Source organism: Mustela lutreola, chromosome 8, assembly GCF_030435805.1.
Source record: "Mustela lutreola isolate mMusLut2 chromosome 8, mMusLut2.pri, whole genome shotgun sequence".
In the NCBI taxonomy this organism is placed as follows: domain Eukaryota; kingdom Metazoa; phylum Chordata; class Mammalia; order Carnivora; family Mustelidae; genus Mustela; species Mustela lutreola.
Genome location: NC_081297.1, coordinates 51,218,753 through 51,235,751, shown reverse-complemented (window position 1 = coordinate 51,235,751; position 16,999 = coordinate 51,218,753). Strand labels below are relative to the sequence as shown.

Below are 16,999 nucleotides of genomic sequence, written 5' to 3'. Positions count from 1 at the left end.
GAGGAAAGTTTGTGGAAGTGGACAGAAAAGCCAGCCACCTCTCCTGTGGGGGATGTTGATGTTCATGGTGCAGGACTGCCCCTAGACAAAGTCCAAATCAGAGAACTGGAGCAGAGTGGATAGAATGAAGACAGGAATAAGACATGTCCTGGTCTCTCAAAGCAAGGCGTAGTATGAATATACTTATCATGTAGTTTTGGAAAAATGGAGGGAAACAGAAGTGAACACAAGATATGCAAAACAGTAATGTCCAAACCTGTTTGTGGATCGCAGAATAATGATTTACACTGGTGATGCTTTTGCTCATTGTACAAATTAAAAGAATATCCGTTCCCTTTCCCCCAACCACATATAGAAAAGCACTTCAGAGTTCAAGGGTAAAGCTTGTCCAAATACACTCCAAATACAAAATGATTTACTTACATGCAGCAAAATATACAAGAAGTGAATTCAAAAACAAACTTAATTCAATTCATTATATTCGCTTGGCACAATTGCAATTCAGTTTAAAAAAATATATTTGTAAAATACTGAAACTGACCTGAATTCAAGTATAAAAGTTTCTTCAACAGAAACATTATCAATGCAATAAAACATTGCACGGAATATATCGAAGCAAAACGCCTTCTTGAGTTTTTCCCTTAAATTTCTCTGTGTGTGTTTTTTTTTAATACAGTTTTAATGCCAACACAATGCACAATTGTATTCTTAAAATGAATATTATTGCACTGTTTTTGCATATCTTGTGGGACAGAAAATGCAAAGAGTTACTGATTCCCATTTCAGAAGCAGAGACAGTGGTTTGTTTTTGCTTTCAAATGGCCCCAGATTCAGATCTCCCCACAGTTAGACCAGAAAGGGGGAGGTACACACTCATTCACGCATGGGCGTACTGTGTAGGTGTACATACCCACAGATGACAGGTGCCCAGACAACCCACCACACACACACAAACACACACACTCAGACTCTCTCATCCAAGCTTCCTCTCTCTGGCACCCAGAAATACACCCCGCATTAAAAAGAACCCAACTCAATCACCCATATGTGCAAGACCATATCAAGTGCATTACCTTTAAATTATAAAACCAAACCAAAAAAATTTTTGTTACTACCTACGGAAATTATAACACATTATTGCGCATACACAATGGCTACGGCGCCTCCACTGAACCTACCGTAGGAAAAGAAAACCACAACCGTTTAAATAATCAGTAAAACCAAACCCGATTTACAGTTGCAAAGGTGAAAACAATAAGGTGGGTGGCTACAAAGCTTTGTAAACACTTCTTCCTCCCCTTCCCCTGGGAAAACAAAATTAAAATGAAACCAAAACAAACAACCCCCCCCCCAAAAAACACAAAAACAAAACTGCAACACGCTATCAAGAAAAACGTCAGGGGCACCTGGGTGGCTCAGTGGGTTAAAGCCTCTGCCTTCGGCTCAGGTCATGATCCCAGGGTCCTGGGATCGAGCCCCACATCAGGCTCTCTGCTCCGCGGAGAGCCTGCTTCCTCCTCTCTCTCTCTTTGCCTGCCTCTCTGCCTACTTGTGATCTGTCAAATAAATAAATTAAAAAATCTTAAAAAAAAAAAAAAGAAAAAGAAAAACGTCAAACCGCAAAACAAAAGAGCACTCAACAGAAGCTCAGCACCACCTCATCTCATCAAGGGCGGGCTGCTCCTTCCCTGGCAGGCGGTGCCAGCGCCCCCTCGTCCCGAAGTAGGCCTAGCCGCTGGTCTGGAGCTCCGTGGGCCTGTGCAGGGGATACTGACGGGATACTGACGCAGACGCGTGGCGGGGGTGGGGGGGGTGGGGGAAGGCGGTGGCCGCGGAGCCTTGGCCTTGAGGCTGCCACCACCGGTTGCACTCTTCTCCCATTGGGGTTCCTGAACTCCTGCCGCCGCCTCTTTCTTCACTCTTCACTTTACTGGACGCTGCTGGGTCCTCGCTGAAGTCACACCCTTCTTCCTTCTGCAAATCCACAGGGCCCTGGCTCTATGGAGACAGTGAGGCTCATACAGAATATGTGCAAAATGATTTTTTTTTTTTTTTTTTTACAAGCAAAGTTGAAAGACACTCGTTTGACATAGGGTCCTTTTGGTGAGGGCTACCGCAGGAAGCTGAGGTTCTCCTTCATGCCCGGAGGGGAGGGCAGGCGTCTCTTCTCTTTCTCTCCCTCCCTGATCCTTCCACTCCTCCTCACCACTCTACCTCTGTGGACACAGCACTACCTGGGGTTGCTGCCTTCTTTCCCCTCGGAAAACAGACTCTGCACACCACCCAACTCTGCGTCTTGTCCCAACGAAATGAATGAAGACGCTGTTCCGGTTAACTCCAGGTCACGAGAACAGTGAGGCACTTCTGAAACGAACCCATTAGGAACATTGAAACAAATAAAAAACCCAGCGTCTCCCCAGCCCAAGCAACTACAGGCTGCCGGCGTGGGCTCTGCTGTCCTGGCGCTCCTCCTCGCTCTTCCGACACGCCCGAGCCCCAGTGCAACTCTCGCCCTCTTGGCCCCCAGCTCTGTCCTGCCCTGGGTCCCTGCAGTTAACAAAAGGTAGTAGGGTGCCGTTGGGGCTCTGCTGGGCGCCCCCACTGAGGATGTTGTCAGCGGCGTTCTCCATCTTCTCTATGGTCATGTCACATGCGTCAGCCAGCTCCTGGGTTGTGACCTCGATAAACTTGGGATCTTGAGCAAACTGCCCCAGTCCTTCTGAAATCAAGACCTGAAGTGGGGAGAGGGGGCAATGAAGAAGAACCAAAGAGGAACGTTATTCCTGGAAGTCAACTCTTTCCTTGTGGGCTGGAGCAAGGGGCCTGTGACTGGGAACTTTGGGAAGGGAGTGTGCGCACCCACGCCAGCGCATGTGGGCGTGGGAGGGTGGGGAGGGGTGAGTTGGGGAGGGGTGCTCCCAGAAGGGAGGTGACCCGGAACATTGTCCAAGGAATTAGGGGTGTGTAGGCTGGAGGAGAGCTGTTTTGGCTGGGATACTCAAAAACTGTTGTCAAATTCCTGAAAATTTGGCTCACAGAGTGGCCAAGGGGGTGCTGCCGAGGCAGAACCCGGCCTGCCCTATATTTTCTCCTCTCTGGCACCCTTAGTGCCCTCATATTATTTTTGCCCAGAAATCTTCACTCTCCTTTGGGGAAACTGTTAACTTGTGCCCCTTGCCCAGTGCTGGCTGACTGCCTTTGTGGAGGTGAGGATCCTGGTGTAGGATGTGTGCAAAACACATGTCTGCACCTGTCTCTGCTCCAGCTCCAAGGGGCCAGCCCAAGGTCCCAGGGCTGCTCCCTCCTTCCTAGTGGCTGCTTTAGTGACTGGCTCTGGGGAAACCAGCTACTGAGCCAAGGGCAGGGGATTAATAATGAAGCCTGGAATGCCTTTCTCCCAGAGCCATTTGCCCCGCTCCCATCACTCTTTATTTCCTGTCCTGCTTAAGTTTTCTTCAGAGATCCCACCCTGTGGGACACACTACATTCATGTTTATTTGTGATCTGTCTCTCCTCATCCTGGCATGGGCTCTTGTGAGCAGAAATTGTTTCTCAGTTGTTTTCCACACCTACAACAGTGCCTGTACCTGGTCGGCACTCATTTGGGATTTGTCAACTGAATGGGGATAACCAAGGTGATGGTGGGCTCACTCCTTTATGGGAAAACCCTCCTCATTTTGGGAAAGCTCTGTTGGAAAGGTCTTCCTCATGGAATCTGAAATCTGCCTGGTTGTCAGGTTGATCTGTCGCTCTAATCCTGCACTTGAGATCCCCTGCCCAGGACATGAGGGAACTTACGATAGAGGTCCTCCTAAGCCATCTTCTACTGTGGCCTCCTAAGCCATCTTCACTCCCTGTTTGCTTTCCTGACTCCCTCGACCAGTACTCACATAAGATCGCTTCTAGGGACCTTGCCAACCCTTTGCTGTGTCCCTTTGGACTTGTTCTAATTTGTTGAAGTCTGCTAAAATGTGGTGCCAGGAACACATTGGCCAGATGCTCTGGCCAGGGCAGAGGATAGAGAACCTGGAAGCATTCTTGTTCTAGAATAGTGATTCTCAACCCTGGCTGTGCATTAGGATCATTGAAGGGCTTAAAAAAAAAATACCCATTTACTGTGTCCTAGGTTTCCAAAGTGTCCCACGTTATTCTAATGCGTCCCAGGCTGGAGCACCACAGATCCTGAATTTTCTCTGTGTGCAACACAGCCCAAGCCCACCCCTGCACCTGGAGCAATCAGAGCTCCCCTCTGGCTGTACCCTGGAGCTGAGGCCAGGGGAACATTTCCTGGCCTGCGGCAGGGATATGCTGTTCAGTCCTTTCTCTCTCTGTGCAGGCCCTACCCAAGCAGAAGCCTCTAGCATCTTGTGTGATCACAATTTTCTGCACACCATGCCCTCCTTCCTGGGAGTGAGAGTCTTTCTGGCCAAGAGAGTTGACATGCACTCCACTGGAGAAAGGACCAGAGACTCCCGTCCCAGTTGTTCCTGCGAAGTCCCCCAGGGCTGCCCTGGGCTTTCCCCTTCCCCGCCAGCCTGGCGGTCCAGGGTCACTTACCGCTCCCACCAGGCTGCTGGCACTGCCGTAGAACGGCCGGCCCCGGGCCCCAGCCTGGCTGGGCACAGTGAGGGACACCGGCCGGGCTCTCCGCAGGGCGCTGCTGCCCCCACCGCAGGGCGCGGGCTCCCCGGACCAGGAGCTGCAGTGGATGGTCGGGAAGCTGCTGTTGAGTTTCTCGCTGGACTCGGCCCCCTCCAGTCGCAGGGTGGGGATGGGCTGCGGGGGCCAGCCTTGACTGCCCGGTGTGGCTGGGGGCGTGGCGCACGGCCTGGGGAACGTGCTCGGGGAATGGCTTCTCTGGAGGAGGGGGCTCAGGCCCGCCACTGCCAATGCCTGTGGACACACAAAGAGCACGAGTTACCGGGAAGGGCGGGCCTCTGCTTTCTGAGCAGCTTCTGCCCACCGCCGCCCCCGCCTCCCCAATCCCCGCGGGTTCCACCCGGCCAGAGCCCGCGCGCATCGCCTTCCTGAGACGCTGCGTTCGCTTCCGCCACCCAAAAGTAGATTTTGTGAACGTGCCAATCTGAAGGGATCGCTTTCTTCTCTAAATTCGGAAAGCTGGGATGCAGTGGAATCAAGAGCGTCCCCTTCTCAGCGCCGGCCCTATCACTCGGCAGCTGCCAATCCTCTGGCTTTTAGGTTTCTCATCAGTAGTCTAGAAAGAATGCTGCCCTCGTCGTCTGTGAAACCAGGACACTGATGTCCCCTCTGTCTTGTGTGCTTGACATAAGGTCTGTGGACAAGGACGCCATGTGCCACAAAGATGTAGACAACCCGTATTTAGTTTTAATTTTTACCATTAATCAGGCCATGAACCATGTCCTGCTGATCTTCAACTCAGCACCTCTCTGAACTGAGCTTTTTTTTTTTAAATTTTTTAAAAAATTTTTAATTAAAAAAATTTTACTGCTTTTTGAATCTTACACTGTACTGTGATTAAACCATTTATACACTGTGTCCTCAGGCCCCCACTATGCTTGAAAATCCTGAGGCTGGGGCAGGACACAACGACCAGCTCTGAGCTGGTGTCGGACGGAGGGTGGCACTGGACGGTAGGAGAGTCCAGCTGGTAGGTAGAGGGCCGGAACGCTGCAGCATGGGTTGGTGGGGGCAGTGGAAATGCACGAAGTGGGGGGGGAGTGTAAATAAAGAAGAGGTTCTTGACCGCAGCATGATAAGAACACATGGGTGAAATGAACTTTTAGAAATCTTTAAAAATAGAAAAGAGCATACCCAGTGTCCCCCCTCCTTCCATCCCAACCAGCCTGTCAGCCTCCTCTGCCCTCAGCTCTTGATGGACCCCAACCTGGGGTCCCTCGTTCCCTGGAGATCTGAGGGAAGTATAAGGCTGTGCTCAATATTCCAGAGAGCCCAGTAGGAATCACCTGTATGCTGGCCATGCCACAAAAGCTAAGCAAAACGGTGAATACTTTGAGCTGAAATAATATCAGCTTAGTTGAGCCACACTGGCCATCTTACAGCTATCATAAGCTTTGATTGGCAGTTGAGTGTCTTTGGGTATTCAAAAAAAAATCATCTAATGCATAGGCGTGTGGTGAGGGAGTATACATTTGGAGAGGAAAAAACTTTGGGAAATTTGGACCCTAATTTTCCTAGAGATAAAGGACTGGCCTTTGATTCTTTGGGGCTTCCATTAGTTCTCAGATACTGAGAATATGTTAGATACAGATGACTTGGATTTCACTGGCTCAGCTGGAGTCGGCCATGCCAAGAGCTATTTCAACTATCAGATTTCTCTGGACTTGTTTTCCTGATCATGTCGCTGGCAGATTCTTTGATCTTTTCTATATCCAGATATCCAGGTAGCTTGCAACTCTAGGTGCTGATGTCTGTGGAGGGAAGGTCTGTGCCATTGTAGGAAGAAAGGTCAGACAGAATCCTGGAGCTGCTGATCCTTCTGGACATGTGAGGAGCTCCTTCTCACCAGTATTTCCTAGGTGTCCCCCCTCCCCAAACGACAGACTTTGTTAAGGTTCTCACGGGCATGGACGAGCCCCCTCTTTTGGGGCTGTTAGGGCCAGGGGCCCTGCAGGGGTCTTGGGATTTGCTATAATCATGGGGGGCTGTGTAGCCTGCCGGGTGCTGCCCAGTGATGCCTCTGAAAGTCTGGGCTACCTGATGATGAACCAGATGCAAGGGCAGGACTGTCTTCTGAGAGATGTCTCCGCCTTGATTCTTCTGTCGCTTCAGACATTCCAGGTGGAAGGAGGCCCTTCGACCTGCAAAGCCAGCCAAAGAACTGTGATCAGCACCAGGAAAGGGGACCTAGTTCTGTGAGGCTCAGACTCTGAGGGGTACAAGGAGCGGTGTGAGTGGCCTGGAGTGACCTCCTCCCTACCATTTGCCTCCCACAGCATGTGGATGCGTCCCATCTCCGCAAGCCCTGCCCTGGGAATCCCGTCTCACTGCTCGGGAAATCTTCCCAGCCCCTGCGTGGGGCTGTTGCAGCCAATCACCCGAGTCCCTGGCCCATCACACCTGGAGAGAGAGAGGTGTTAGTATTTACCTAGTGAGGCAGAGCGGAGGAAACCCCTCTTTGGAGATTGCCGGATGTCTCTCTTGTCCTCCTCAGGCGGTGTTAATTGCCGGTTTTCATCATCCTGATAGGAGAGCCTGGAACAGAGAACTCTGGGGCTTATTTGTGGGGTCAGGAAGGGCCACCCCATAAGGACAGTGCCACCCCTTAAAGTCAGTTTGCTTTTTTCTTTTCCTTCCTTCCTTTCTTTCTTTTTTTAAAAGATTTAATTTATTTATTTGACAGAGGCAGAGAGAGAGCGAGAGATGGAACACAAAAGGGGGTGGGGTGGGGAGAGAAGGAGGCTTCCCGCTGAGCAGGAAGCCCAATATGGGACTCGATCCCAGGACCCTGGTATCATAACCTGAGCTGAACGCAGACCCTTAATGACTGAGCCACCCAGGGGCCCCAGTTTGCTTTTTTCCTTAATGAAGGAAACCCCTGCTTTGTGCTTCCATAAAGGTTTGGGAAGTGGGCAGCAGGAGCTCACCACCCCAGCTCCCAGCACCCCAGGCTCCTCCTGTCACAGAAGTTTCCAGCTCCCCATCCACAGCTTCTTGGCTCAGAAGCCTCACATTTCTGATTTACAGCAGTAGAGGCACTCCTGAGTCAAAGTTGGTGAGCAAGTTGGCAAAAAATTTTAGGTCCACAGGAGTCTTTCCAGGAAGAGCCTAGGCTCCTCTGCTTCCATATGTGGATGCTATTTTACCATGACCACTCCCGACTTCAGCCCGAACTTCTCCCTGCCTGCCCACCTTCATCATCAAGACACTTCAGCAGCTATGTACGGACAAACCTCCAGTCAGCCAGTCAATGGAGAGCAGAGCTGTAAGGGGCCTTTGGGGGCATCTGTCTACCCAGTGACTGGATGAGTAGTCATTCTGGATGGGACTCACCGTGAGAAAGAGACCGGACATCATCCCATTTACATACACACCTAATAGAACTCAACTTCATGAACCATACTTAACCTTTTTTGCATGCCTTGTCCTCTGGTGGTTTCTATTCTACTTTAGTCTAGTCTATTTCACTAAATAATGTCAGTTGCAATCTGCTAAATTGCTTTCACAGTCTGCAGGAGGAATAGCCTGCAGGCCAAGAAGACCAAGGCTTTCTAACCCCTTCGTTCTACAGATGAGGCCCCGGACTCTGTCCCTGGTGTGACTCCACATGCTTTGAGGACAGAGAATGGGCAGCCTTCCCTGCTTCGAGCATACTGGCTTCGATCCTTGGTACACATGCAGGAAAATTTCTGACCAGAAAACCTCTAAACCTTTCCTTTCATTTTCAACGTGGTAAGCTTTCCTTATTGCATTTTCTTCTTCTCCAAACTGTACCCACTCTTGAAGACCCAGTTTCTGTTGGATCTTGAGCCAGGAGTCTGTTATGGTCACTTTGACCTCTACCTCCTCTGAAGGTCCGTCCCCTTCATTGCTTGTATCACTCTGTGAGTGAACGTCTCCATGTTTTTTCCCTCATCTGAGACAATTACTGGTTTGTAAAATATCTTTGAGTGCAGAGACTGGTTTAGTCACGATCTAGCAGAGTGCCTGGATGCACAAGAACCAAAATGGATGGAAGCATATGTTTTCCCTGATTTCTAGGGTATGTGGCCATGTAAATATTTGGAGTCTCTAAAAATCAAAACGCTGAGGGGCTGGTCCTTCCTTATTAGAAGGTGCTTTTAGGAAAGCTTCTAAAACAATGCACCTTAAGCTTTTTGAATAAAGATTTTATGAGACTGAGTACACACACGCATACACACCCACATACACACCCACATATGTAGACAATTAAACAAATATTTTACTAAATAATACCTCTGTGACATTGGATACACGATTATCTACTGCCTTATTCTAACTTATGCTATTCTGTATTATGCTGTTCTGTCTTTTAAAGCGCTTATCACAGCCTGGCCTTCTGGACCCTGCGGGGAGGACTCTGGGGGTAGACACAGAGTTGCGTCTCATACGTCTCGGTTAATTCCAGAATCCTCTGCTCTTCAGGCCCTGCAGGGAAACCATGCCTAGACCATGGAAGAGGCTGACTGGGGCTGTCGAGCCTGCTGGGCCGGACAAGAAGGGACTAGTAGGAAGACGTACCAATACTGAGAACCCAGTGGGGGCATCAACTCAAGTGGATAACTCCAGCCCTCAGGAGGCTTCAGCCTCTAAAAACGGTGGGAAGAATCTAAACAGTTACTGACTGATGAGGTCAGAGCCAGGTAGCTCACTAGACAAAAGTGTAGAGGTGAAGTTCAGGGCTGGGGATCTTAGAGCCCAGCCCGAGCAGACAGTATACTGGGATGACCTTCGCAACTCCCAGCCCCAGAACTTCCTGGGACCCTGAAGTGGGAGGAGGAAGGCTTCTACCAGAGCAACTGCGAAGAACCAGGCCTCAAAGGACTTGGGAAGCTTGAGAGGGAGGCTTCCTCAGACCACACACAGTTTGAGAAAAATAATTCCCATTATGATCCATCCAGCAAAGAAGACAACCCCAAATGGCCCAAGGTCAACGTATGGTTTGTTCAGATGATGAAGTTATTTCATGACCCTGGTGCCTGAGCTCAAAACCCATCCCCAAGCTCACAAAGCCCCTGGAGGTCCCTTAAAAAATAGGGCTCTCTCCACTTGCCAGAGGCTCTCCATTCAGCCCCTGACCCGAGAGGAGTTTGATTTTATTTTGAGGCTGCAGGAAAAGGAACCAAGTGAACTGGGACACCGTTGCTGGAATGGGCAAGACAAGACTCCAGAGAAGTCAAGCTTTTGTAAGACAGAAGAAGGTATGAGGAGGCTTGCTTGTTATGTCCACCTGGGGCTGTGTACATGGGTGTTTTTCATGTGCCTTTTTCAACAAAACATTAATATAAAAAAAAGTGGTGACCATAATTAAGTAAATGTCACAGCCTTCTAATGGGTCTCGACTTGCAGTTAAAAAACCCTTCTCTTAAAATTTCCAGCACTGACAAAATCTCAGCCACTGTTTGCCAACAGTGCCCTCTGCTGGCTGGCTTTATTATAAGTAGTTTCATGAACATTTATTTGCTAATAGGTGCGCATGTGTGTGTGTGTGTACTGAGTTTACTATAAAATATATTTATGACAGTTGGTTTCAGTTAAAAAAAAAAAAGTTTATGAGACAATGTTTTGAAGTCTTCCTGAAAGCACTGTATCATGAGGAAAGGCCAAACTAATCCAGGGACCGTGTGTGTATATGTGTGTATATGTGTGTGTGTACATGTCTGTACATGTGTGTGGGTGTGGGTGGGGCATGCATCCATGTCCCTCATGAGGTGACAGGCGTCTCCCCTTCCGCAAGTCCTGCCCAGAGGAGGGATTCTAAGGGAGCTACCCTTTACCCCCAGAGGCTGGCGTGTGGCGAGGGCAGCAGCACTCACAGCTCTGTAGAGATCAGGCTGGGCTCGCTGTAGTACTCTGTGTCCTCGCTCAGCTTCACCTCATAGGTCTCGTCCTGAGAGACCTCCTCCTGACACACCATGGCGATCTGGCTCTCCCGGGAGTGACACCTGAAGCATCCAAGGGCCAACGAAGTCAGAAGCTGCGAACCTCATCATTCCCTCAGCAGGCAAGGCATCACATACCACACACACACACTCACACAGTGAACACACACACACACGTGCCCACTCACGCACGCACAACCGCTGTGGCCTCTTCCTCCCATAGTTGCTGACACAGCAGCAGAGCCAGGGAAACAGTAAGATCCAGATCAGGAGTCCGTGCAGAACAAGCAGCTCTGGGCTGGGACCCAAGGACGTCTCAGTTCTGACCCCAGTTCAGTTGCCCTCTGGCATGAGTCACTGCCCCCCTACCCCCATGCCTCTATCCCTCTCGATAAAACTGGAGTAGTGTAGGCCCTGCTTGACTCAGAAGCTCGTCATGAGTAACAAATGAAGTAACAGATGAGATGTGGTTTTGAGAGGTGGGAAGGAGCAGCTTTTAGAACAGGGGCCTAGGCTGCTCTGTTCAGGTTGGGGTGGGTCCTGAGAGGGCTGTCCTCTCCCTCTGCTAAAGAGAGCCAGGCCTTTGGGTGCTGGTTGGGCAGAGCCGGGAAGTTCCTGAGGTCACAGTTTGCCATGCCTTTGGGTTTGACATGGGTTCCTTGGAGTGACAGTACGGACAAGAAGCCTCACGCTGACGGGTTTGCTCTCCTGGGCAGTGAGCCTGAGTCCCTGCTGAGCTTGAGACCCTCAGACCCTCCCCTACTGGGTGTGTCCCGGATGATTCTGCTCACCCTCCGGACTGGTGTCTTCTTAGCTCTGGCCTGGATGTTCTCCCTTTTCCTGTCTGTGCCTCTCAATACTTCCCTCAGTCTTTCTTCCTAAAGATCCTGAATGATGGAACCCGCTTTACCCCCAAACCCAGGAAGACATGAGGGCAAGAGCTCAGTTAATCCTCTCAGGGCTGAGTGCTGGATCAGCACCCCAATCTGACCGGGGCCTGTGAGCTGGGGCAACTCAGGAAGCTACCCTCCTGGGTACCTACCCGCTTCTCGGGAGCAGGCCCTAACCAGGGATGGCCCATCCTGCAGTAAGGACAGATGGAATGTGGATGGGGTGGGAAGAGAGGGGAGTGAAAGGCGCTGGGAGGAGGCATAATGAGATGAGCTGGAGACGGAGAATGGCGGCAGGCAGACAACACCACTTCCTGGGGGCCACTGTGTGCAAGACATGCTGGCCCGTCCCCGCAAGAGCAAGGCTGGTCCTGGAGCCCTGGCACTTAGCCTTGAGCTGCGGCACGAAGGCTGAGACCCCAGAGCTGCAACTTTGCTTGACTTGTTCGTCCTCACCAAGCTGAAGCTTACTGCCTTGAGGGTCACTTTTCCCACTGTGCTGGGAAGGAGGGAGCCAGTATTTGGGGAGCATTTGCTATGGGCTAGGCCTTGGGGGAGGCGCACACCACAGTTTAGGGACAGAGGTGCCGGTGGGGAGAGGAGGAAAATCCCCTGATGTTTCTCCCTACCTCCTCTCTCCCTTCATTTAATACAGAACACGTTTTCAGAGAAAAATATGCTCTGAAGGAGGTATTAGCTCACCCTGAGATGCTAAGGATGGACCCAATGAACCTTCCTAAAGAAGAGGTTTGGATAAGGGGAGCAAGGGAGAACGTGACACTAGGACTGAGTACCTAAGAGCTGTAGGAGGTTTTCGGGAAAGCGAGGGGCTGCTGAGACACACATGGGCCAGCCACTTGAACTCTGATACTCCCCTGTGCAAAGCTAACCTTTCAGGTCAGCATATAAAATCCAGAGCTGGCATGCTGTACTGTGTATAGAAGGCCTCGGTAGACATCTCTTGAGTAGAAAGACTCACCCGACATTGCTTTTGAGTGGGTTCACCAGCCATTCTTCCATGCAGTGAGGTAGACTGATGGCCAATCGGACTTGGCTGTTATCAGACACTGTTAAAGGCCCAGGCCACACAGGCGTCCACGGGGCCACTTGAAAGTGGGTGTTAAGAAGGGAAGTGAAAACTGGGGGGCAGATAGGCAGGCTCCTTAGATGAAAGAAGCTTCAGGACACTTGTCCAGAAAGATGCTCACACATCGTGATTATTTTCTAAGGTCGTGAGCCTGAGAGATTTGCCCAAGAACATGGCATGTGGGTGATCTGCCCGGCCTGCTGGTGGGGGTGCTGTCCACTAAGGGTGAGGGGGCACGGTGGCGGGGAGGTAAGTCCTCTCCCACCTGGCTTTGGAAACCCAAAGTTGTTGACAGAAACAGGGAGGAGATCCTTTAGGCCCATGCTGTGTTTCCGGAGGCCCAGAGCACGTGGGTGCTTATCACCCTGGTATACCATAACAATGGATCCCAGAGCCCCAAGGAGCAGAAGGTAGGGAGAAAAGCATGCGTCAGGCAGTGGGAGAGCAAACTACCAGGAACGATCCCGCACTGGGGCAGAGTGGGCAAGAGCTATGGTGAAGGGCCTCCCACCACCAAAGTGTTCCTCCCAAGAGGGTGGAGAAGGGTGTGAAGAAGACGTGGTAGCTCCAGTCTCATCCCAGCTAAGTCAAAGGCCAGGCTTGTGCAGATGTGGGAAAGGCTGGGGGAACAGTCTGTTGTGTTGCCAGGATGCTGGGGGTCAGGGGTCTGGGCTCCTCTGCCTGGGTAACAGAAAGAGCACAAGAGGCTCTGTCCAGAGGTGTGGTCAGGACACTAGATAGCCATTGGGGCTGTGCTGCCTTCCCCAGGTGTGGCTGCCACATGTAACCAAGGGCAAGAATGGGAGGCAGCAATGGCCTATCTCTTGATGGGGTCTGGGGCCACAGCCTCCAGCCCTGCTCGAGGGGGTGAGTGGCAGGCCTGTGGGCCAGACTCCACCCCCCATCTACTCAGGGCTGGAGCATGTGGGGCCCCTGTGCACGGGCCCTGGTGCCCCACCCTCCTGCTTACCTCTTGGAGCTGAGCTTCCATGCGGCCTCCTGTACCCGGACGGCAGGAGACAAGGGGGGCCCGTGGCCCTCCACGGTGCTGACTGCGCTGGAGTAGCCAGCGGGGCGGGGGAAGCGGCCCAGGGCAGTGTTGTTGGCATTGTTGATGTTGGCGTTGGAGCCAGTGGATGAGTAGCTGCTGGGGGTGAAAGTGGAGTCCACCAGTTTCTCGTGGGATGGCAACCCGGTGTCGCCTTGGCTGTTAGCCACCTTGTTGATGTGCAGTGGGCGCTGGGTGGTGAAGGTCTGGGGGAAGGCGCTCCGGCCGTCACTTTGGTAGTAGCTGACGTGGTTGCCGAACAGGCCACTGGCCCTCTGTAGGCGAGACGGGAGGGGTGGATGGAGGAGAAAGCCCTGTCGGCTACCTCTCCTTCTCTAGGCCAAGCCACGGAAGGCTGTCCGCCTTCCAGAGAGCACAGCCACGCCGGGCAGCGACACGCGGCCCACGGGGAACTCCTCACCCACATGGCAAGCCGGAGAGGAAGGGACCTGGACAGTGCCCTCTGACTCTGCTGGGGGACGGGTGAGGGGCAGGACCAGTCAGGCAGGAAGGCTGCTGCCCTGGGACTTTCTAATGAACCCCCCGAGGACTGGGATCAAATCTTCAGGAGCAGCGCAGGACCGCAATCCTTGGCCGCAGCCTTCGCTCTGCTTGGCAGCTGTGAGGGCTGGGGCAAGGGACCAGGAGATTCCAACGAGAACTTTAAAAAATGGGGGTCCAACTGGCTCACTGAACTAGAAATGACATTGGCCAAAAGGGTTTTGGAAATAAGGAGGAGGCATTGACTCCATTAATTATATTATGGGCTTCTTTCCTCCGGGGCGATTCTTAGAGATTTCAAATCAGGACCCAGTGTTTTTCTCCAACATTGTTTCCTTGTCCTGGAGCGAGTGGGCATGTTGCTGTCTGTAAGTTGGTCTGTGGGGTCTTGCTGGGGCAGTGTTAGCCTGGAGCTGTGTCCCTGAGGCCATTCGGTGACAGACATTTCACAGTGATGAGGATGAGGATGGTGATGACAGGGCAGCCACAGGCAGGGCAGGCCGTCCTCCCTCCCGGTGTCTCCACAGCTCAGGACCCCTGTGTGGGGGCTGGCAGGGGCAGCTGAGAGGGCCCCCAGCGTGATACTGCTTGGTGGTTTCTCCCTCACTCTGGAGGGATTTTAGCCAAATACCTTTGGGGATAAGCAGGGACGACTGAAGGGCGAGAGCGGGATACAAGCATTGCACTATTCTGGCAGAGTCAGGTTTGGGGTCCACTGAGAATGGATGCTCAGCCTCCATAGCCAGGAAAGGAGAGGGGAGGAAGGCCGGAGGGGACTTTTGTGTCTGGGAAAGCACAGGCTTTCTCTCAAGAAGACAGTTGCCCCTGGGCTCCACTCCCCTGCTGCCATGTGGGAACACAAGCCAGAGCCTCTGATTTTTTAAAGAGAAGTCAAAGGTCTAGGTTTTTAGTTGAATGTGCCATATTTCTGAATAATAGGTTTGCAGGTTACATGTGGCCAAAAGGGGCCCCATGGCTTTGCAGTTTCTAATGTAGAAGGTTCTCCTAGGGAACATGTCCCGAGAGCCCAAGCTTGAGATAGAGTCAGACTTGGAGAAGGTAGAAGTACGGGAAGTAGCTGAGTTGGAAGAGCTTGGAATCTGCCAGAGAACTCAGGACTTTCTCCCTGGATTCTCTTGGCAGAAAGGCAGCCCACCCTCTTGCCTCCAGCTGGACTTGTAAAGGTAAGAGAGTGCTCCTGCGGCATCCACCTACCCGGAAGATGTCATCTTCAGAGGCAGCAGACACAGCCTCCTTCATGGCCTTGTCCAACTCCTCCTCAGCCGTCAGATCTCCAGAAATGGCCCGTCGGATCTCAGGCCCGATGTCATGCAGCGTGCGCAAGCCAGCCTGAAACCCAGAGGGACACCCAGCTGCTTGACCCACAGCCTCTCCGTAGGGCAGGCACGCCTGCCAAGGGCTTATCTGTGCCAGACTGTGAGAATCCATTTCTCCACCCAGGAAGCATAAAGGCTTGTTAGAAGGGGCTGTGAAGCAGGCAGAACTAGGGAAGGCAGAGTGTGTGGGAGGCAGTGTATTGCACCCTCACATACACACACATTTGGAAAGGCCTGGAGCTCTCCAAAAGTTTCCTTCTGGAGGGAACTGGCCTCCAGCCCACTGCTGAGAGACAACCCCAGGCCAGATGTCAGAAGAAGGTGACCAAGCCCTTCCTTATTGTGTGGATCCCCATTCTTGTCCTTTACCTGCAGGGATAGGGAGTTCCTCTGGGAGGGTTTGCCCACCAGGCCCTGCTCTTTGCGCTTCTTGAATTTCCGGAATTACTCTTGGATCAGGAAAGTAGCATAAAACTTGCCAACTGTGACCTCGTCATCTGAGACAGGAGAAGAGAAGACAGAAGGGAGGTAAAGGGGAGAATTCAGCTTTTTATCCCCCCAGCATCCAAGTTTTCTGAAGTTTTTTAAACTTTTTTTAAAGTTTTTATTTTTAAGCCATTCACATGGTTCAGAAAGGCAAAAATATATTACAAGGTGTACAGTGAAAAGTCTCTCTCTCACCCCTCCTCCATCTGCTAAGTTACTACCTTTTAATAGATAACCTTTCTAAAATTAGTTTCTGGAGTATTTTTCCAGAGAGTCTTTCTGCAAATGCTTTCTGCAAAGAAGCAAAAATATTTTTAGCTCCTCTTTTTTTTTTTTTTAACAGTAGAAGCAGCCTATTATCAAAATTATTTCCCACCTTGCTTTAAAAAAAAAAAAAAAAGCTTTACAAAGTTAAAGAAAAAAACCTGACATTGTTAACTAATTTATATTTGATTCCAAAACTTGAGGTGCCCATCATAAATTGATCAGTCCCCTAAGTGCAAACAGTTCTGGTTTAAGATGGAGTTTGGTGGAAGGAACACCTTTCTTCTCTAAGGTTGGGTTTCATTTTCAACCAGACAGATTGGGTTTTCTTACCATGTGGTTTGGCTGGGTCCCTGCTGGGCTAGACCCCCAAGTTACACATGGCATAGTCAGCCTCTGTGTTGGGAATGAACCAGGAGGTGGAGAAACAGAAGAGTTTCCAAGGAGAACATTGCCTCTTGGCTCCATCTTCTTCCTCTGAGGGAAATGGCCCCAGGAGACAGCTGGTAGGTTAGGCATAGGGGCCTGTGATGATTCTCCTACTTCTAGCTTTCCCTTAAGAATAGCAAAGTCCACCAGTGGTGACCTTCCACCTGGCGAATACCTCATTCCCTTGTGGGAGAGGAAACCCGATTTCCCCGTCTAGCCAGTCAGCAAGAGCCACAGGGCAGAAAGAGCCTGGTGTTCTGGTGTTCCCCAGACCTGGGTTTGAATTTTGAATCTGCCAGGTACTCACCTGATAGCCCTGGGTCAGCTACATAGCTTCTAAGAACTCCAGTTTCTTGAGCAAACTTCACAGCAATGTTATAAGGATTAAATAAGGT

General features: G+C 51.2%; 1 protein-coding gene and 1 pseudogene across 1 annotated transcript; one reads left to right on the top strand and one right to left on the bottom strand.

Annotated features, from left to right (window-relative positions):
* Positions 1-259: 259 nt before the first annotated feature.
* On the bottom strand, positions 260-15,537 carry LOC131839715 (voltage-dependent L-type calcium channel subunit alpha-1C-like). Its single transcript, XM_059187467.1, has 7 exons — positions 15,304-15,537; positions 13,510-13,862; positions 10,497-10,625; positions 7,088-7,194; positions 6,697-6,800; positions 4,558-4,893; positions 260-2,732 (listed from the first exon to the last, which is right to left on the bottom strand). Exons 1-7 carry the CDS (start codon positions 15,535-15,537, stop codon positions 2,430-2,432), a joined length of 1,566 nt encoding a protein of 521 aa, XP_059043450.1. The 3' UTR covers positions 260-2,429.
* On the top strand, positions 9,122-10,441 carry LOC131838192 (thymocyte nuclear protein 1-like; annotated as a pseudogene).
* Positions 15,538-16,999: the final 1,462 nt, after the last annotated feature.